The 22180-nt window shown below is 45.4% G+C and overlaps 1 protein-coding gene across 1 annotated transcript; it reads right to left on the bottom strand.

Moving 5' to 3' along the window:
- Nucleotides 1-104: 104 nt before the first annotated feature.
- Nucleotides 105-21678, bottom strand: LOC138979262 (uncharacterized; the record flags this gene model as incomplete). Its single annotated transcript, XM_070352020.1, is given in 8 exon segments — nt 105-188; nt 3362-3552; nt 4654-4873; nt 5570-5828; nt 6216-6282; nt 7703-7766; nt 9898-9989; nt 21610-21678. Coding segments are annotated over 7 exon segments (948 nt in total), but the record flags the coding sequence as incomplete, so codon positions are not given.
- Between the last annotated feature and the right edge of the window lie 502 nt (nt 21679-22180).

The raw sequence follows: 22180 nt of genomic DNA, 5'->3' as shown, positions 1-22180 counted from the left end.
AGTTGAAGTTGATGTATGTATATATTCTTCTGTCCATCAACGTCACAGGTATATATGATCTTACAACTTACTGTACTTCTGCTAACGTACAATAAATAACTTACCGGGTTTTGCCTCCAGATCTCCAGAACCACCAGTCTGACAGTGATGTTCCATCCAACCTTCGGGTCTGACATCACTGCTGCGATCTGCGGAGACCGACATGTACAGATTGGTTTATTGGTGGGTTTTGGACGTCCATTCAATCTATGCAGAAAGATTGGTTTATTGGTGGGTTATAGACGTCCATTCAATCTATGCAGACAGTTTGGTTTATTGGTGCGGTTTGGACGTCCATTCAATCTATGCAGACAGATTGATTTATTGGTGGATTTTGACGTCCATTCACTGTATGCTGAAAGATTGGTTTATTGGTGGGTTTTAGACGTCCATTCACTGTATGCAGACAGATTGATTTATTGGTGGGTTTTGGACGTCCATTCACTGTATGCTGAAATATTGGTTTATTGGGGGGTTTTGGACGTCCATTCACTGTATGCTGAAATATTGATTTATTGGTGGGTTTTGGACGTCCATTTATTCTATGCAGACAGATTGGTTTATAGGTGGGTTTTGGACGTCCATTCGCTGTATGCAGAAAGATTGGTTTATTGGTGGGTTTTGGACGTCCATTCGCTGTATGCAGACAGATTGGTTTATTGGAGGGTTTTGGGCAGATTTTGTGTGATAAAACAGACAATAAGGTATTTGTTCTTGTTATTGTTCTTCTTGTTCTTTTTCACATGGGCAGCTCTCCCTCCCCCCCCCCCCCCCCCCCCGTTTCCCCTACCTTCCCGTGTTATCCCATCCCTTAATTTGTGCTTTTCTACCCTTTACCCTGTCTTGAGATCTATCCTCACCCCACTCCTGTGAGCACACCGAGTCTGATGAACCACTGGGTATTGTCGTGGGAACCCAAGTCGTTGACCATGGCGTCTTGGAAGAACGTGTCCATGAAGGCCACACACTCCTCCCTTTCCAACTTCATCGCTCGCCTCCCCGCCCACTCTACCATCACGAAGTGTACACATCCCACTCTACCATCACGAAGTGTACACATCCCACTCTACCATCACGAAGTGTACACATCCCACTCTACCATCACGAAGTGTACACATCCCACTCTACCATCACGAAGTGTACACATCCCACTCTACCATCACGAAGTGTACACATCCCACTCTACCATCACGAAGTGTACACATCCCACACTACCATCACGAAGTGTACACATCCCACTCCACCATCACGAAGTGTACACATCCCACTCTACCATCACGAAGTGTACACATCCCACTCTACCATCACGAAGTGTACACATCCCACTCTACCATCACGAAGTGTACACATTCCACTCTACCGTCACGAAGTGTACACATCCCACTCTACCATCACGAAGTGTAGACATCCCACTCTACCATCACGAAGTGTACACATCCCACTCTGCCATCACGAAGTGTACACATCCCACTCTACCATCACGAAGTGTACACATCCCACACTACCATCACGAAGTGTACACATCCCACACTACTATCACGAAGTGTACACATCCCACACTACCATCACGAAGTGTACACATCCCACTCTACCATCACGAAGTGTACACATCCCACACTACCATCACGAAGTGTACACATCCCACACTACCATCACGAAGTGTACACATCCCACTCCACCATCACGAAGTGTAGACATCCCACTCCACCATCACGAAGTGTAGACATCCCACTCTACCATCACGAAGTTTACACATCCCACTCTACCATCACGAAGTGTAGACATCCCACTCTACCATCACGAAGTTTACACATCCCACTCTACCATCACGAAGTGTACACATCCCACTCTACCATCACGAAGTGTACACATCCCACTCTACCATCACGAAGTGTACACATCCCACTCTATCATCACGAAGTGTACACATCCCACTCTACCATCACGAAGTGTACACATCCCACTCTACCATCACGAAGTGTACACATCCCACTCTACCATCACGAAGTGTACACATCCCACTCTACCATCACGAAGTGTACACATCCCACTCTACCATCACGAAGTGTACACATCCCACTCTACCATCACGAAGTGTACACATCCCACTCTACCATCACGAAGTGTACACATCCCACTCTACCATCACGAAGTGTACACATCCCACTCTACCATCACGAAGTGTACACATCCCACTCTACCATCACGAAGTGTACACATCCCACTCTATCATCACGAAGTGTACACATCCCACTCTATCATCACGAAGTGTACACATCCCACTCTACCATCACGAAGTGTAGGCTACACATCCCACTCTACCATCACGAAGTGTACACATCCCACTCTACCATCACGAAGTGTACACATCCCACTCTACCATCACGAAGTGTACACATCCCACTCCACCATCACGAAGTGTACACATCCCACTCTACCATCACGAAGTGTACACATCCCACTCTACCATCACGAAGTGTACACATCCCACTCTACCATCACGAAGTGTAGGCTACACATCCCACTCTACCATCACGAAGTGTACACATCCCACTCTACCATCACGAAGTGTAGGCTACACATCCCACTCTACCATCACGAAGTGTACACATCCCACTCTACCATCACGAAGTGTACACATCCCACTCTACCATCACGAAGTGTACACATCCCACTCTACCATCACGAAGTGTACACATCCCACTCTACCATCACAAAGTGTACACATCCCACTCCACCATCACGAAGTGTACACATCCCACTCCACCATCACGAAGTGTACACATCCCACTCTACCATCACGAAGCGTACACATCCCACTCCACCATCACGAAGTGTACACATCCCACTCCACATGAGGATAGCACGTCTGATGAACCACTCAGTATCGTCGGGAAAGGAAAACTGCGTCTTGCTGAATTGTTTACAAATCGGTCACCACCCCTCCCCTACACAACCCATCTTTGCTTTTGTACCCTTTCCCCCATCTTGAGATCTGTCTATACTCACCCCACTCCTTTGAGCACCGCTGAGTATCGTCCGGGAAACTGACGTCGTTGACTTTGGCGTCTTGGTAAAACGTGTCCATGCATGCCACTCCCTCCCTCCCCCCTTCCCTTGCTTTCCCCGTCCATACCACCATCACAATATGTACCCACCCCACTCCACGTAAGCAGAGCCAGTCTGATGAACACTGAGTAACGTCGGGGAAACTCCAGTCGTTAAAATGGCCTCCAGGAAGAACGTGACCATTTAGGTCACTCCCCCTCCTTTCCCCTTCCCTTGCTTTTCCCCCCTTTCCCCAATCGTGAGATCTACTCACCCCACTCCACTTGAGCAGAGCCAGTCTGATGAACCACTCAGTATCGTTGGGGAAACCCAAGTTGTTGACAAAGGCGTCTTGGAAGAACGTGTCCATGAAAGCCGCTGTCTCGACGATGGCGTGTCTGTCTGTCTTGTTCCTCAGTGGTGGGTCGGTGATGATCGCGTCTTTTTCTCTCTGGTCCATCTCAGCTGGAAAGTCAAAAGAAATATTGACAAATTTGGATTAATCATGTTTTTGTCTTCTTCTGAAGCGTCCAGGTGAAAATGTCTTCTCCGTCCACCACCATCATTTGGGTTAAAATTAATCACACCAGGTGAACCTGTATTCAGTAATGATAACACAGACTATCACCATCGCCTCGTTTTGCGTCTGTCTGTCTGTCTGTCTGTCTGTCTGTCTGTCTGTCTCTCTCTCTATCTCTCTCTCTCTCTCTCTCTCTCTCTCTCTCTCTCTCTCTCTCTTTTGTTGTTGTTTACTTCCAACTCTTCAATTATTCCAGAAGAAGACACTGAAGTACAACAGCAAAAGGAGAAAAATAATCTTAGAACACTGCAGAAAGCTGAGAAACTCGGAAAGCGGTGCGGATGGGGAGGAGGGAGTACAGTGTTATTCAGAATGTCAACATAAATATCAAAAAGAAACCAAAACAACTACATAATCACGTGCATATAAAACCAAAGATGTTCAAAGTTTTAAAACATTCCTTGATGTTTAGAGAGTTTTTAATAACGAAAATGAGAAGCAGCGAGGGCAGCTTTTTCCGAAAAGAAAATCGCTAATTAAGCACAATATCATTATCCCGAATCCAGAGAGCAAGAAGAGAAAGAAATGGAAAAGGCGGAGGAGGAGGAATACTTCTTCTTTCTTCTTCTGCGTTCGTGGGCTGAAACTCCCACGCACACTCGTGTTTTTTGCACGGGTGGCATTTTACGTGTATGACCGTTTTTTACCCCGCCATTTAGGCAGCCATACGCCGTTTTCGGAGGAAGCATGCTGGGTATTTTCGTGTTTCAAAAACCCACCGAACTCTGACATGGATTACAGGATCTTTTTCGTGCGCACTTGGTCTCGTGCTTGCGTGTACACACGGGGGTGTTCGGACACCGAGGAGAGTCTGCACACAAAGTTGACTCTGAGAAATAAATCTCTCGCCGAACGTGGGGACGAACTCACGCTGACAGCGGCCAACTGAATACAAATCCAGCGCGCTACCGACTGAGCTACATCCCCGCCCTGGAGGAATACAATACAAGCAGCTAGATTAACCAGCATTTGATTAACACACTCACATTCCTCAACCACCATAGCATCCGCATCGTAAAACATGTCATCTTTCCCCGCACGCTTGCGCAGTCTGTGCAGTCCCTCTTCCGGTTCTCGCGCATTCTCGAGGTCTGTCCACGTGACTAGCACGTGCACGAGATCTGTGGAGCGGCGTTTGCGAGCAGCGACCTCTCGCGGCAGCAGATGCATCTCGTACTGACGTGTCTCGGTCTGAGCTGTGCCCATCTGACAGAACACAAGAGTTTGTTGTTCATTGTTAGTATCTTCATCTTATATCCGACCGATAAATGATTGAATAAGCAACGGTTTGAAGGTCCACTCCGCCCCGTGAACACTGTTCGCCTCACAGTCGCACATCTGGTCATGATTTAACAAGTGTAAAGACCATCCCTCCACTTGGTCACACGTCGAAAATGAACAGCCCAGGGCTCTACCTGCTCCGGCTATGTGTGTGTGTTTTTAAAGAATGTATATCATGAAAGGAATTGGTGCCTTTAAAAAACAAAAAAACAGTTCATCAAACAATTCCAAATCACCACAGAAAACAGCCAGGGGGCAATCTAGTAGTGAGGTGGCCTTATTCCAGGTTAAAGACTGACCAGATCTGAGACAGTGAGGCGAACGATTTGCATGAGCCGGAGTGGGTCTTTAAATGTTGAGCCAATAGACGAGTTCCGAACATAACTCTGTCGGGCTTGTATCGGTTGTTGAAGAGTAAAATACCCCTGCTTTTACGAGGACAACCAATGGAAGGGCCAAGCACTAGCGAGGGATGAGTCTCAGTGAAACACGTAAACAGCAGCATGTGTGAATTTACTTTTCCATGAAAAAGCAAGGGGAGCCACTCAATCACAACCCATACAAACCCGACAGAGTTATGTCCAAACATCGTCAATTCCAAGCAAAACATCCAAATCTCACCACTTGTCCTTCGCACAGCGACATCACAGCGTGCCCGCGAGAGCCTTCTACCGGCCCAGTGAAAAAACAGTCAACAGGAGCCACGTGACTAATTTCAGCGCCCCCTGCCAGCCGCTCTGTGATCCTTGTAGAGGAAGTGACGACATTACGGCGCGTTAGGTGCATGTGCACCTTGTCGCCGGCTGCTAAGTGAAGGGAGAAGCGTCTGCTTCGCGGAGCGGGGTCAGTCACGTGGTTGATTACGTCACGCCTTGTCAACCTGCAGTAAATGTGGAGAAAGTCATGATAAAACTTATCTTGAGGTCAGTCACCCTAAAAGGAAATAACATAAACATTATTATTTTGTGGTCAGATAAAACGAAATTTACAAGAGAGAATCGGGGCTGATGAGCACAGAGCGAAACTTGGTACCTCCCAACTGTTTGTCAGTCTCCCTCCCACTTTCCCTCCCAAATGTCAAAGCAGCACCGCCCTGATATCACCCTTCGTGGTGGACTGGGCGTAAAGCAAACAAACAAACAAAAATCTCTCTCTCATTATCACTCTCTCTCTCTCTCTCATTATCACTCTCGCTCTCTCTCTCATTATCACTCTCTCTATTTCTCCATCTCTCACGGTCAACATAAGTCCTTAAAGTGTTACTGACCTGTGCACGTGTCCGGTGTTTGGATCGTCAACGTGAAGTGTCGCCATTGAATGACCATGGATCCTATCTGCACACACACACACACACACACACAATTTGATTAAATACAGGATTCCAAATTGCCAAATATACCGCAGTGTGAAAGTGATACTGTGATACTCGTCGTTTTGAGCAGATCAATTTTCGTTGTGGTAAAGATACAGGGTCTTACCGCCAGAAGAAACCAATTTTGATTAAGTTCCCCATACCCCCCTCCTACATTTTGTTCTTCTGGTTAATAATTGTGTTGTCCACCATCATGAAAACTTGTGTAACTTAGCATTGTTATGGTCACGTCAAATAAGCATCTGCTTGAGTTCGTGTCCTAGCTGCATTTTTGTCAATTGTTTCATGTCATGTATTTTGAATAAATTTGTGTTTAAACCAAATGAAAAAAAATATATATATATAAACAACTTGCCAACAGTAAGAATAAAACATTATTCCTCTTGCACTTGCATACACATTGATAGACATAACAACATGGCAACCTGTGTTAAACTTTCCATCACGTTGCGTCAGTGTTGTCATCAAGCCACACCACAATGACGCAACTTTCATTAAAAGTATCGTCCTTGCCAGTACACGATCAAGTTCGTTGTGTCAGTGTTGTCATCAAGCCACACCACCATGACGCAACTTTCATTAAATGTATCGTCCTTGCCAGTACACGGTCAAGTTCGTTGTGTCAGTGTTGTCATCAAGCCACACCACCATGACGCAACTTTCATTAAATGTATCGTCCTTGCCAGTACACGATCAAGTTCGTTGCCACAGTTGCCAAGAGCGCCCTCGCTTTCTGTGCTACTTGTATTTGTCCGCTCAATGTGTATACAAATGTGACCCTCCACCACGGAACGAGTCGCATGTCACCTTTGCATGATTTTCATATTTTTACATTTTCCGAAAGAGTGTTTTATGCTCTATCCAGTGGTGAAAACCGTTTTAGAAAAGAGCAAAAACTGTTTGAGTTATAAGCCTGTGACTAAGGTGACCCTCACACTGTTACCAGACACTCCCCGGACTTATATTAAGCCTAGCACAGAACCGCGCGAGGTGACATGCGACTCATTCCGTGGTGGAGGGTCACATATATTAACTGTCTGAATTGTTACCTTTTTTTGTTAAAGTTATATCTTTGTTTCAAAGCCCTCTGGGCCCAACACTATAAAATACTTGACTTGACTTGACTTGACTTGACTTGACTTGACTTGAGAAGTTCAAGTTTTACGCCCTCACGGCAAAGTCAGTTCTCATAAGGAAACAATTGTACATTTGCCGGGTTTACAGGGAAGGAAGGGGGTGGGGGGGGGGGGGGAATTCAGCATTTGAATGGGCAATTTTTGGTCTCTCGTTATAAGCAAAAGGTACATTTGGGGTGGGGGGCGGGGGCGGCAACCAGTCAAACAATTCTGTGTCAGAATGATTGTGTGACTGAACTTTCTCACCTGGGCTATTCCGTTTCATGCGTTTGACGACCTCCGCCACCTGGTCTTCGTCCTCGTGATCAAGCTGTGGGCAAAGACAGTTAAGGTTAACAGTGGGAAGGTAATCAAACACTGTAGTCAGTGTCAATTTAACGCTTGATTGCTTTGTAGAGGTGAGAGATTGAACAATCGTCAGGTACTTTTTCTGTCTGTCTGTCTGTCTGTCTATCTGTCTTTCTTTTTACATTTAGTCGAGTTTTGACTAAATGTTTTAACATAGAGGGGGAATCGAGACGAGGGTCGTGGTGTATGTGTGTGTGTCTGTCTGTCTGTCTGTGCGTGTGTGTGTGTAGAGCGATTCAGACTAAACTACTAGACCGATCTTTATGAAATTTTACATGAGAGTTCCTGGGAATGATATCCCCGGACTTTTGTTCTTTTTTTTTGATAAATGTCTTTGATGACGTCATATCCGGCTTTTTGTAAAAGTTAAGGCGGCACTGTCACACCCTCATTTTTCAATAAAATTGATTGAAATTTTGGCCAAGCAATATTCGACAAAGGCCGGACTGCGGTGTTGCATTTTAGCTTGGTGGCTTAAAAATTAATTAATGACTTTGGTCATTAAAAATCTGAAAATTGTAAAAAACCAAATTTTGGTATAAAATGTTCCAAATTTACGTTCATCTTATTGTTCATCATTTCCTGATTCCAAAATCATATAAATATGTTATATTTGGATTAAAAACAAGCTCTGAAAATTAAAAATATAAAAATTAATTATGATCAAAATTAAATTTTCGAAATCAATTTAAAAACAATTTCATCTTATTCCTTGTCGGTTCCTGATTCCAAAAACATATAGATATGATATGTTTGGATTAAAAACACGCTCAGAAAGTTAAAACGAAGAGAGGTACAGTAAAGCGTGCTATGAAGCACAGCGCAACCGCTACCGCGCCAAACAGGCTCGTCACTTTCACTGCCTTTTGGACTAGCGGCGGACTACGTTCAGTTTCATTCTGTGAGTTTCACAGCTTGACTAAATGTAGTAATTTCGCCTTACGCGACTTGTTCTTCTTTTTTCTGATATGTCTGTGTTTATATAGGCTTACATGTATTTTTGTCGATGTGCGCAAAGCGGAGATAACAAAGGGAACACAGAGAAGAAAGCAAAACTAAAATTCGCCAAAACATTAGTGCAAAAACTGTTACACCCACATAAAGCATTTATTCCCCTGTCATTCCAATTGTATATGCCAGTTAATTCCGTTCACTTGGCTATCTGGATCACCTTTCGAACTAAAGAGTTCTTCTACAGGGATCGTGTGACAGCCGCTCAAATAAGGTTACCCTTAAAATCGACTGGACAAAAACGGAAGAACCCAATTAAAAATCGACCAAAAATCACGGGGAAAACTGTTCAACTTTTACATACCAAATGAAAGCCAAATAAATGATCTACCCCAAACAGGTTGTTTTGTTTAGCTAGCTTCTGAATTGTGTGTACTATGCTATTCCTTCTAATGCAGGTGTCGATCGCAAGAGCGGTCAAAAACGGGAGCTTTTGCGTCAATTTTGAGGGGTATCATATGAAAAAACGCTGTATTTTAGCAATGACTTGTTGGATTGCTTTGAAACTTCCAGAATGTTTTTTCAATATACTCGACGTACCAGTAAACTGTTGGATTGTTACACGTATTTGTTCCGATGTTATGCAATGTTTCGAGAAAAAAACAGGATTGTTCACTTGTGTAAAAAAAAATCACGATTTTCAATTGGGCCCTTCCGTTTTTGTCCAGTCGATTATAAGCGTACCCTTATTTGAGCGCCGGTCACATCATCCTTGTACAAGAAATCTTGAATCCGAAAGTTGATCCAGATAGTCAAGTGAACGGCTTTAACTGGCATATAGAACTTGAATAAAATGACAGGAGAATTTAATGCATTTATTTGGGTGCGAAATGTGTTGCAATAACTGTTTGGCGAAGTTCATATACTACAAAGATCACTTATTTCTCTTTGTTTCCCAGATCTGCATACTGTTTTTAAAATGTGCACAATGAATAGTAAAGAAAGGCACATATACATTCGACAAGATAAGCACACACACACACACACACACACATGCACACACACACACACACACACACACACACACACACACACACACACACACACACACACACACACACACATGCACACACACTACTCACAGACATAGCGAGACATCCAGCAGCCAGCAGCACCCACAGACAGCAGCACCGCAGAGTGGCCATGGTTGACCAGTTCCTGTCTGTTCTTTTCTCTGCCCAAAGTAGTCCACACATCCACAATAATTTTAGGTGAATCATCAAATAATTAGGCGAAAGGTTCTTCGCGAAGCTGGCTGCTCGAAGCTTTGGTAGTGAATTTTCAGTGAAATACGAAATTTAAAAAACTTAGAAAAACTTCGCGAAATCAATTTCGGGCTTAATTAAAGGCACAGTAAGCCTCCCGTAAACCATCACAGAGCTCCCCGAGCGTCTACATACAGTACAAGCATACTTCCATTTGAACGCTCACCGAACGGGAACATCCTGGCTGCTTTCTGTCGAGCGTGAGAAATTTCCAAAGAATTTATTTTTGTGGACTTGGTCCTCTACAACAATGGCGCCTCGTTTTGGTGCTGGACGGCTGTTATGAATATTCAATACCGGAAATCACACCCGGACAGTAAGCCTCCCGTAAACCATCACAGATACTGTCAGGCTTTTACACACAGTACAAACCCCTTCCATTTGAACGCTCACCAAACGGGAACATCCTTGGTGCCCTACGTAAAGAGCGAGCAATTTTTAAAGAATTAATTTTGCAGATTGTCTCGAACACTTTTTGGACCCATCCTGAACTCAGGTCAAAAATGAGTTACTTCCCTTTGGGTCTCATTCTATTGATGTAAACTGGCCATAGCCGTGGATCGATGATTATCAGAATGTTTTTGGACCGTGGTGCGTTTTTGCGCTAGACCTAACTTTTAAAATCTAAATAATAAATGGACAGCTTGTTACACAAACATTCCTACAAAAGAATTCTTTTTTCATCAAGACAAGATCAGTACAATTCGAAGTTGTGAAAGTTTGAAAAAAGAAAAGCCCGGAAGCAGGGTCACGCCAGGGTCGTAGCAGACGACGGTTTATGCATATCGCCGTTCCTCTCAACAGTCAAAAGCCATCGCTAGAGTTCTTGTGAACCACAGCCGTTTGTTTCGTGCATAAAACGTGCTATTGTAGATAAGCTCACATCGAGTCGCATTGTCACGTTTCAATATATCACTCAAGGTGATTATGAACCGGTTAATTACTACTAATTAACTAACCACACCACGATCCACTCTCGCAGGCATACAATTAAATAGAGTCAACAAAAGTATAAGTTTCAGACGCCTGTTTATGTATAAACTCTCCACCTCCCTCGAGCCTTCACTCAAAATATGTTCCTTTTACGTTCTCAACACGTAAAAAACCAGTGTTCACTGACAAAATGCCAGTAGTATGTAGAAAATTATAGGAACACGCTGAACCCGTGTAAATATAGTTAAATGAGAATGTTCTGTTCGAAAAGCTCTAGTTCGTGCAGGTGTCTCACACCCCACGTTGTCACTACTCCAATGAAATCATAGATACGAAAAGACAACGGTGGTCAACGGGGTGCGTACGACATGGTGCACTTAGCTTTATCTCTGCTGCTGCTGCTTAGCCGGTATGCTGGTTAGTCGGTTCGCTGGTTAGCCGGTCCGCTGGTTAGCCGGTTCGCTGGTTAGCCGGTCCGCTGGTTAGCCGGTCTCCTGGTTAGCCGGTCTCCTGGTTAGCGTAGCTTCAACAGGTCCCGCAAGTCAGCCGTGCAGATGTTACAGGAACTCGAAACGAACGAATCGGATCGAACGAACGAACGAAGGCTGCAAACAGAAAGCATCGGTGCACTAAACATGTCAGCTACCCCTCACCCACCACCTTAAAACATGTCATCTTTAAATATCTCATCGAGCACGTGGGCCTGCACAAAACGGACTTTTTACAACAACAAAACAGCCATTTTCCGTCCTTCTCTCCCTATCTGCAAAAACCATATACAGATTAGTATTTTAGCGTCACAGAGAGTAAATTATGCGCTAACCTGGAAAGAACAACAGAGAGTATTTCATTCCACAAACACAGACTCATCAACAGCGTTAAATAATGATTTATTACCTCAAAAGCCTATGATTGTACTCTCAATGGAAGCAAAGTCCGCCTCCTCCCTGGAACAGCCTCTGTTCGTCAACAGTGACCAAAAACCTCCAGAACCCCTTGTCGAATCCTTATGCGAAAGCCATCGCCGACGAAGGAAAGTTGACGACTTGTCCTCAGCAAAGTACTGGCAGTGAGACAGGAAAAACTAGTGGAAGCTCCCCTAGAGTGCCGAATACAATATTCGGTGAAAAACCATCATACTCTAGAAACTGTGTATTAGATCCTTCCCCTTCTGCCGCTGGGTGTCAAGTGCGCCGCCCTTGTGTCTCTCTCAGACAACCTAGCCAATAACACGTGACTGACCTTGTCACAAAACCAGTCCAGCTATACACAATTCTGCCTCCCCAAGCAGAAAAAAGACACGAGAAACTCAATCCGTGAAAATCCCGTGTGCGCTGTCAGCGAAAACCGACAGCCCTATGATAGCAGAAACCCGCACTGTGAAGCTCGTGCGTTTCAAAACATCCGTGCTCGTTAGGCACTGTCAGCAAACTCTGCTGTGTCCAATATCACGCACAGGCGCTTTCTATCATAACCGACCAAGAACAGGCACTCCACTGAGTGACACTTTCTTGGTCTCTGTCACCCGATCGTGACACACCTCCCCTCTTCAAGACGAAACCTCGGTTTCGCTCACAGTCATGTTCTCCTCTCCAGCCCGAGAGAGAAAGTCAGCTCCAACATTGTTGGCGCCCGGTATGACGCGTACCGTGAATTGGTACGGTTGGAGAATCAACGCCCAGCGCATAAGTCTGGCGTTTGCCAACCTTGCAACCTGAAGATATTGCAGAGGTTGATGGTCTGTTTCCAGACAGAAAGGTCGTCCTCAAGAACGAGCAACCCCTCGTTTCACCCCTGATGACTGCAACCTTCTCTGTCTTCTTGTCTTTGTTCTTCTCCCCGTAGGCTGTCCTCTCTATGTAGGCGCGCAGCAGGTTGGCGTGGTACAGGCGTGCTTTCCCGTGCATCATGATCCTGTAGTCGTTCTGGCCCACCCTCGCTGTCACCTCAAAAGGTCCTTGCCACTGCAGTTGTAGCTTGTTGTGTTTGACAGGTAGAAGTAGCAACACCCGTTCTCCAATCTTGAAGCTGCGCGGCCGTGCCTTGCGGTCGAATCCTCGCGCGTAACGCTGTGCTGCTCTCCCCAGGTTCTCTTGAGCCAGTTTGCAGGTCTCTTCAATCCTGTTCCTGAGTTCTACAATGTAGGTCGCTGTCGTCTGCACCTCCTCGTCAGCTTCTTCATCCGTCCAAGCCTGACGCAGGATAGCCATGGGACCGCGTACCTGTCTGCCGTACAACAACTCAAATGGGGAAAAACCCAAGCTCTCCTGAGGAACCTCGCGGTATGCAAAAAGCAATGCTGGGATGTACCTGTCCCACGTGCGTGGTTTCTCCTGAGCTAGTTTCCTCAGCATGGTCTTCAAGGTGCCATTGAACCTTTCCACCAGTCCGTTGCACTGAGCATGGTAAGGAGTGGTGAAGTGCTGCTCCAGTGATAGCAGTCGTGCTGCCTCCGCCATCACTCCTCCCGTGAACTGCGTGCCTCTGTCGGTGAGTACCTCTGATGGAATTCCCAGCCGGGACCACATGGTAACCAGAGCCTCAGCTACTCGCGTGGCTTCAATCGATTTCAGAGGGATCGCCTCTGGGTATCGAGTAGCGTAGTCCACCATGGTCAAAATGTATCTGTTTCCGTCCTCAGACGCAGGCAAGATGGGCCCGATGATGTCCACTGCCACCCGACGAAAGGGTTCGTCGATGAGCGGCATCTTCTCCAAGGGGACCTTCCTCACCCTTCCTTTGGCAACCACCTTCTGGCACTTATCGCAGGACGCACAGAAACGTCGGACATCCGTGCAGATGCCTGGCCAGTAAAAGTGGCGCCAGACACGATCCGTGGTCTTCTTGGTACCAAGATGACCTCCCAGAATCGAGTCGTGTGCCGTTGCCATGACACCCTCGCGAAACTCGCGAGGCACGACAACCTGTTTGAATGTACCTTCTTGGTTGCTGAACTCCCGGTAGAGCAACTTCTTGTCCCTGAGGAACCTTGACCTCCCATGCTTCCCGCTCAGCTTCACCTTCCCCGACTTCGCGTGCTCCCGAGGAGTTGCTAATGTCGGATCAGATGCCTGAGCCTTCGCGAGAAGCGCGGGGGTCACGTTCCCCAGGGCAGCTCGTGCAGCAGGTAGGGGTTTGAGAGGTTTGTCCTCTCGCTCCGCCTGTGCCCGCGTGAGCACTGAAATGACGTCGGGAGACCGATAAACGGGAACCTCCCTGGTGACGCCGTCCACAAACTGAACCCGGTTCCCAATGAGCAGGTCGCATGGAGGATCGTCCATGACGACGGCCACAATGGTCCCCGTGAACAACGGTGTTACGACCTTGATCACTGCCGTGTTCAAGTCGTAAGCGTGAGATGCCTCGGCCATTCTCACCCTGATGCTGTCTCCTGTGTAGGCCATAGCTGGAACCAGACTCGCCCGAACCACTATCATGTCTGCCCCTGTGTCCCGCAGACCCTCGCCCTTCACTCCGTTAACGTAGACGTTGCAGTGGGGCTGGAAATGCTTCCTGGAGCACGGAACGCAGAGTTGTGGGATTGTGCATGAGCTCGTGACGTCCCTTAACTCCTCGCTGCCAACAAAGTGTACGCCCTTCTGGTCAGCCTGTCTCCTGTGGCAGTCCTTCTTCACGTGGCCCCGCTTGTTGCAGTAGTAACACTGGATGTCAGTTCTGGAACTTGATCCTTTGTGTCCCTGATCGTCCTTCCCGTCCTTGGGTCCTGAAGAACCTGAATTTCCCGATTTTCCCGGCCGTGAGCCTGAAGATTTGCCAGAGATCGCCTGGGCGTCCTCGTGTACTCTGATCCAGTCGGCTGCCTCCTGAGTAGTCTTTGGCTGGTGCTCCTGCACGAAGGTCACCACCTCAGGTCGCAGGCTGGACATCAGTTGTTCCATGACAATGAGGTCGGCAAGGTCGTTGACGGTCCAGTCCTTTTCGGCCATCTCCACCCAGCGCCGCAGGTAGAGATTAAGGCGTGCCACAAACTGATGACTCAGCTCGCCGCTCAGTCTCTTGCTGTTACGCAGACGTCGTCTGTAGGCTTCCGCAGTCAGGTTGAAGCGCTGGAGTAACGCCTTCTTTAGTGCCTGATAGTCTCTCGCCTCGTCGTCATCCAAAGCGTTGTAGAGCTGCAATGCGCGTCCTTTCAAGCAGGTGCTAAGGCGGCTAGCCCACGTGGCCTCTTCCCACTTCTGGTCAGATGCAATGCGCTCAAACCGGCGTAAAAAGTCGTCGAGCTCGTCCTTGTCATCGTCGAACGTCGGCAGTCTCGTACGGTCGGCAACAAACGTCGGCGCGCTAGCCTGAGTAAGCGTACCCTTCTCGGCCTGTAGCCTAGCTAGCTCTAGCTGGAGATCGCGATCCGCCTGTTCCTTCTCTTTCCGTTCTTGTCTGTCTCGTTCGGCCTGTCGTTCTTGTCTGTCAAGCTCGTCTTTCTTATCCTGTCTGTCACGTTCGGCCTGTCGTTCGGCCTGTCGTTCTTTTTCTTGTCTGTCTCGTTCATCTTTCTCTTTCCGTTCTTGTCTGTCACGTTCGTCTTGTCGTTCCTGTCTCTCGCGTTCGGCCTGTCGTTCTTGTCTGTCAAGCTCTTCTTTTCTCGTCTGTCGCTCTATGTCTTCCTTACGTTCTAACTCCTTGCGCTTAAGCAAACTACGCGCTCTAACGCGTGCGTCTCGCTCTGTCTGTTCCTCGCTACCAGGAGTCTCAAAAGTTAATCTCTTCGTAGGAGATCCCCCTGTAGCCATGGTTAGTTTTAGCAAAGCTTTATTACCAAAGTAAGTCTAACGCAGCTATAGCTAGAACACGCGGTGATGAAAGCGGTGGATACAAAAATCCAGCAACCGGAAAATGCAGAAGAAAAATCCAAACGGTGTAGAACAAATCGCGTAGCCTACTTTATGGCTGCTTTTTGCGGTGAAACAAAGTGTTTCCCACAGCCGTGGCCTACTTTATCGGCTGCTTTTTGCGGTGAAACAAAGCGTTTCCCACAGCCTTGGTTAGGACAGAAGTCCTCGGACCCTTCCCCCCCAAAATTCCAACAAAGTCAAAATATGGAGAAAAATCCAAGTAAAACAAGACGGTAGAAATGTAACCTGTTACAGAATGCGAAACAACAATGTAGAGAAAACTGAGTAAAACGAATAACAAATCCGCTAACCCCGCTCAGCTCTCTGCAACGGAAAACTCTGAACGTACAACAACAAAGATTCACAAACAAAGGAAAGGGTAGTAATCACAGTTAGCGCATACAATAACTCACAAATTACAATTTACATTTCCTGCAAGATGTGAATCGCTTAAGGTGTGGTATATGATCAAAACTATACAAAAAAGGGTAGCACCAAGCAGAAAATAAGTCGAGCACTGACGAGATTATCTGCTCTTAGTTATCCTTAATTGGTGGGTCTTTATCAGTTGGAAATTAACTGAGTAAATCCCGGCTTGGCCCCCATGTGTCACGTTTCAATATATCACTCAAGGTGATTATGAACCGGTTAATTACTACTAATTAACTAACCACACCACGATCCACTCTCGCAGGCATACAATTAAATAGAGTCAACAAAAGTATAAGTTTCAGACGCCTGTTTATGTATAAACTCTCCACCTCCCTCGAGCCTTCACTCAAAATATGTTCCTTTTACGTTCTCAACACGTAAAAAACCAGTGTTCACTGACAAAATGCCAGTAGTATGTAGAAAATTATAGGAACACGCTGAACCCGTGTAAATATAGTTAAATGAGAATGTTCTGTTCGAAAAGCTCTAGTTCGTGCAGGTGTCTCACACCCCACGTTGTCACTACTCCAATGAAATCATAGATACGAAAAGACAACGGTGGTCAACGGGGTGCGTACGACATGGTGCACTTAGCTTTATCTCTGCTGCTGCTGCTTAGCCGGTATGCTGGTTAGTCGGTTCGCTGGTTAGCCGGTCCGCTGGTTCGCTGGTTCGCTGGTTAGCCGGTCCGCTGGTTAGCCGGTCTCCTGGTTAGCCGGTCTCCTGGTTAGCGTAGCTTCGACAGGTCCCGCCAAAGTCAGCCGTGCAGATGTTACAGGAACTCGAAACGAACGAATCGGATCGAACGAACGAACGAAGGCTGCAAACAGAAAGCATCGGTGCACTAAACATGTCAGCTACCCCTCACCCACCACCTTAAAACATGTCATCTTTAAATATCTCATCGATCACGTGGGCCTGCACAAAACGGACTTTTTACAACAACAAAACAGCCATTTTCCGTCCTTCTCTCCCTATCTGCAAAAACCATATACAGATTAGTATTTTAGCGTCACAGAGAGTAAATTATGCGCTAACCTGGAAAGAACAACAGAGAGTATTTCATTCCACAAACACAGACTCATCAACAGCGTTAAATAATGATTTATTACCTCAAAAGCCTATGATTGTACTCTCAATGGAAGCAAAGTCCGCCTCCTCCCTGGAACAGCCTCTGTTCGTCAACAGTGACCAAAAACCTCCAGAACCCCTTGTCGAATCCTTATGCGAAAGCCATCGCCGACGAAGGAAAGTTGACGACTTGTCCTCAGCAAAGTACTGGCAGTGAGACAGGAAAAACTAGTGGAAGCTCCCCTAGAGTGCCGAATACAATATTCGGTGAAAAACCATCATACTCTAGAAACTGTGTATTAGATCCTTCCCCTTCTGCCGCTGGGTGTCAAGTGCGCCGTCCCTGTGTCTCTCTCAGACAACCTAGCCAATACACGTGACTGACCTTGTCACAAAACCAGTCCAGCTATACACAATTCTGCCTCCCCAAGCAGAAAAAAGACACGAGAAACTCAATCCGTGAAAATCCCGTGTGCGCTGTCAGCGAAAACCGACAGCCCTATGATAGCAGAAACCCGCACTGTGAAGCTCGTGCGTTTCAAAACATCCGTGCTCGTTAGGCACTGTCAGCAAACTCTGCTGTGTCCAATATCACGCACAGGCGCTTTCTATCATAACCGACCAAGAACAGGCACTCCACTGAGTGACACTTTCTTGGTCTCTGTCACCCGATCGTGACACGCATTCAAATGACTAACTGACGACTACATTGTGAAAAAGGGAAACTGGATCACACGGGTTCACGATGGCTCAGGGGTAAGATAAACCACGCAAAAATAAATTCTTTGAAAATTGTTCGCTCTTTACGGAGGGCACCTAGGATGTTCTCAATCGGTGAGTGTTTAAATGAAAGGGTGTTTGTACTGTGTGTAAAAGCCTGACCGTATCTGTGATGGTTTACGGGAGGCTTACTGTGCCTTTAAGGACCAACAACTAGTGTCAGCTTGTTTTCAATGAAACCTTCCTTCTAAAACCAGTACTTGTGTCAGCTTGTTTTCAATAAAAACCTTCCTTCTAAAACGACAACTAGTGTCAGCTTGTTTTCAATAAAACCTTCCTTCTAAAACCACAACTAGTGTCAGCTTGTTTTCAATAAAACCTTCCTTCTAAAACCAATAGCAATTCTGTGAAAAACAGGTTTTGAAAGAGTGCGAGTTTTAAGATGAGGGTTCATGCAATTTACTAACATGAGAAAAACATCTAATTAAGCACTGGCAAACAAAGAAACAAGTCGCGTAAGGCGAAACTACTACATTTAGTCAAGCTGTGGAACTCACAGAATGAAACTGAACGCACTGCATTTTTTCACAATGACCGTAGTCCGCCCCTTGTGCAAAAGGCAGTGAAAGTGACGAGCCTGTTTAGCGCGGTAGCGGTTGCGCTGTGCTGCATAGCACGCTTTTCTGTACCTCTCTTCGCTTTAACTTTCTGAGCGTGTTTTTAATCCAAACATATCATATCTATATGTTTTTGGAATCAGGAACCGACAAGAAATAAGATGAAATTGTTTTTAAATCGATTTCGGAAACTTAATTGTGATCATGATTTTTATATTGTTAATTTTCAGAGCTTGTTTTTAATCCGAATATAACATATCTATATGTTTTTGGAATCAGAAAATAATCAAGAATAAGATGAACGTAATTTTGGATCGTTTTATAAAAAAATATTTTAATTACAATTTTCGGATTTTCAATGACCAAAGTCATTACCCCCCTCCGTTTTGCACAAGCGGCGGACTACGGTCATTGTGAAAAAATGCAGTGCGCTCAGTTTCATTCTGTTAGTTCCACAGCTTGACTAAATGTAGTAATTTCGCCTTTCGCGACTTTTTTTCTCAAAGTTTAAACCAAATGAGTTGTACACATGTTGACATATTACAGACTGTACAGGGGCTGTAGTCGCGAGTACATGTTAAGTGTCTTTTGAAAGCAGCTCCCGTATGTGTTACTGAGAAAAAGCGTGCCCGGAAATAGTTGGTATTCAAATGTACACTTAGGTTGTATGTTTTCTTGAGAATGCTAGCATACAGCATGCCTCGGTCTCACATATACGATTTTTCGGAAGTGTCGGGGATAGTTAAGTCGGCTAGGTCGGAAGTGTCGGATGCAAATTCGGCTCCAAATTTCACTCCCGACCTGTCCTTACGACTGATCCGACCATGTAGCCGACAAGCAGACGACAACCACCCGACTTTAGGGCCGACAAATCCGACATGTGTCCAGACACTTCCGACTGCAGTAACGACAATTCCGACTGCAGTTACGACAGGCCCGGCTGAAAAACTTCCGAACAATAGCCGACTCTCACGACCAGTGTAACGACTAAACCGACTAGCTAACGACTGTCCTAACGACAAATCAGACTGCCCTTACGACTAATCCGAACGAAACTATGCTACCGACAAATCCGACCACCCTTACGAGTCTTCCGACTACCGTTACGACTAATCAGAATCGCCTTACGACTAAACCGACACGCTTACGACAACCACCCGACAAATTTCTATTCGTCTGAGTCGGGAGGCTCTTCCGACTGTTTTGAAAATTTCAAAACAGTCTGAAGGGCCTTCCGAACTATCCGACTTTTCAAAAACAAAATTGCTAATTCTCACGAACTCTCCGACCTCTTCCGACTTCCAGCCGACTACCTAAAGTCGGGTGACATTCGTAGATGTGAGACCGAGGCATAATATGTTTACATTTGTCAGCAAAAAGTTCACATTGAAACCATAACTTGACGATGAAAGACTGGAGAGCGCCACACGACAATTGATGGGCTGTATGACCCGTGCTTGATTAAATTACACACACAAAAGTAAAGGGAACGAAAGAAACAAAGGTAGAGAGAAGAAAAGCAGCCTGACAGAACAAAATAAAGAAAGAAAGAAAACAAGGGAAACAAGAGGCGAAGCCTTCAAGGCTCACGTAAGAAATCGACAAACAGTAACACAAACTCAATCACTCCGTCACACATACACACACACACACACACACACACACACACACACACACACACACACACACACACACACACACACACACACACACACAGTAAGCATAGGTGAAACTGTGCAAGAAAGCGAGACCCTGGATCTGCCAAGTAGTCTCGGCCCGCTCACAATAACAATGACCGAGACTTTCAGTAATTCCTTTGCGTGACGTCTAACCCTCTTACGTCATAATGTGACGTCTTCAAATAGTTTCTATCACACACGTCAAACACTTTTGACCGAGACTGACGTAATCCATAGACTCGGAAATGTTAAAGTTTCTATCACACACACACACACACACACACACACACACACACACGCACGCACGCACGCACAGACAGACAAAGTTTATCATCGCATAGGCTACACTTACGTGAGCCAAAAATCAGAAAAAATACCAAAAACAAACATAGAACGAAAGAAAGAAAGAAAGAATAAGAAAGAAACAAAGAAACAAAGAAACAAAGAAACAAAGAAACAAAGAAGCAAACAAAGAAACAAACTAACAATCAAACAAAGATAGAAAAAGAAAGAGAAAACATATTGACTATTTTAACATTGTGAATTGCTAATTTTTTTTTAAATCAGATCCTCTTAAAAGTTTGAGTGTTTTTGAACTCAATTGTTTACATTTTTTTTATCCGTTTTGTCTTGTCATCAAAATCTATAAAAAAAAATTAAAAAAAGCGTGCAATTCCAATAGTATTTTATTCCTCATTTATTAACTTGTTGGCTCACGTAAGTGTAGCCTATGCGATGATAAACTTTGTCTGTCTGTGCGTGCGTGCGTGCGTGCGTGCGTGCGTGCGTGTGTGTGTGATAGAAACTTTAACATTTCCGAGTCTATGGATAAAGCTCGCATAAGAAGATTACGTCTCGGTCAAAAGTGTTTGACGTGTGTGATAGAAACTATTTGAAGACGTCACATTATGACGTAAGAGGGTTGGACGTCACGCAAAGGAATTACTGAAAGTCTCGGTCATTGTTATTGTGAGCGGGCCGAGACTAATTGGCAGATCCAGGGTCTCCCTTTCTTGCACAGTTTTACCTATAGATGCTTAATGTGTGTGTGTGTGTGTGTGTGTGTGTGTATGTGTGTGTATGTGTGACAGAGTGATTGAGTTTGTGTTACTGTTTGTCGATTTCTTACGTGAGCCTTGAAGGCTTCGCCTCTTGTTTATTTTTTTAGTCTCAGAACTGTTTGCTTAAAACAAACAAGAAAAAAACACTATGTTCGTTTCGACTCACCTTAGTTTGAAAGTACGGCAACAAAGAAGTGAGAGAGAGAGAGACTAAGGAATGAAGCACTGGAATGAAAGCCCCGGACATCTAGCGGTCCTTTTTATAGAGGGGGAATCGAGACGAGGGTCGTACCCGGTGTATGTGTGTGTGTGTCAGTGTCTGTGTCTGTGTGTGTGTGTGCAGAGCGATTCAGACCAAACTACTGGACCGATCTTTATGAAATTTGACATGAGAGTTTCTGGAAATAATATCCCCGGACTTTTTCATTTTTTCGATAAATACCTTTGATGACGTCATATCCGGCTTTTTGTAAAAGTTGAGGCGGAACTGTCACACCCTCATTTTTCACTCAAATTGATTGAAATTTTGGCAAAGCAATCTTCGACGAAGGCCGGACTTTGGTATTGCATTTCAGCTTGGTGGCTTAAAAACTAATGAATGAGTCTGGTCATTAAAAATCGGAAACTTGTAATTAAAATATTTTTTTATGAAACGATCCAAAATTAATTTCATCTTATTCTTCGTCATTTTCTGATTCCAAAAACGTATATACATCTATCTATATATATATACGACT

Source organism: Littorina saxatilis, linkage group LG10 (assembly GCF_037325665.1).
Source record: "Littorina saxatilis isolate snail1 linkage group LG10, US_GU_Lsax_2.0, whole genome shotgun sequence".
NCBI classification, from domain to species: domain Eukaryota; kingdom Metazoa; phylum Mollusca; class Gastropoda; order Littorinimorpha; family Littorinidae; genus Littorina; species Littorina saxatilis.
Note: the sequence above shows the minus strand (reverse complement) of the source record. Positions and strands in the feature narration are given on the sequence as shown.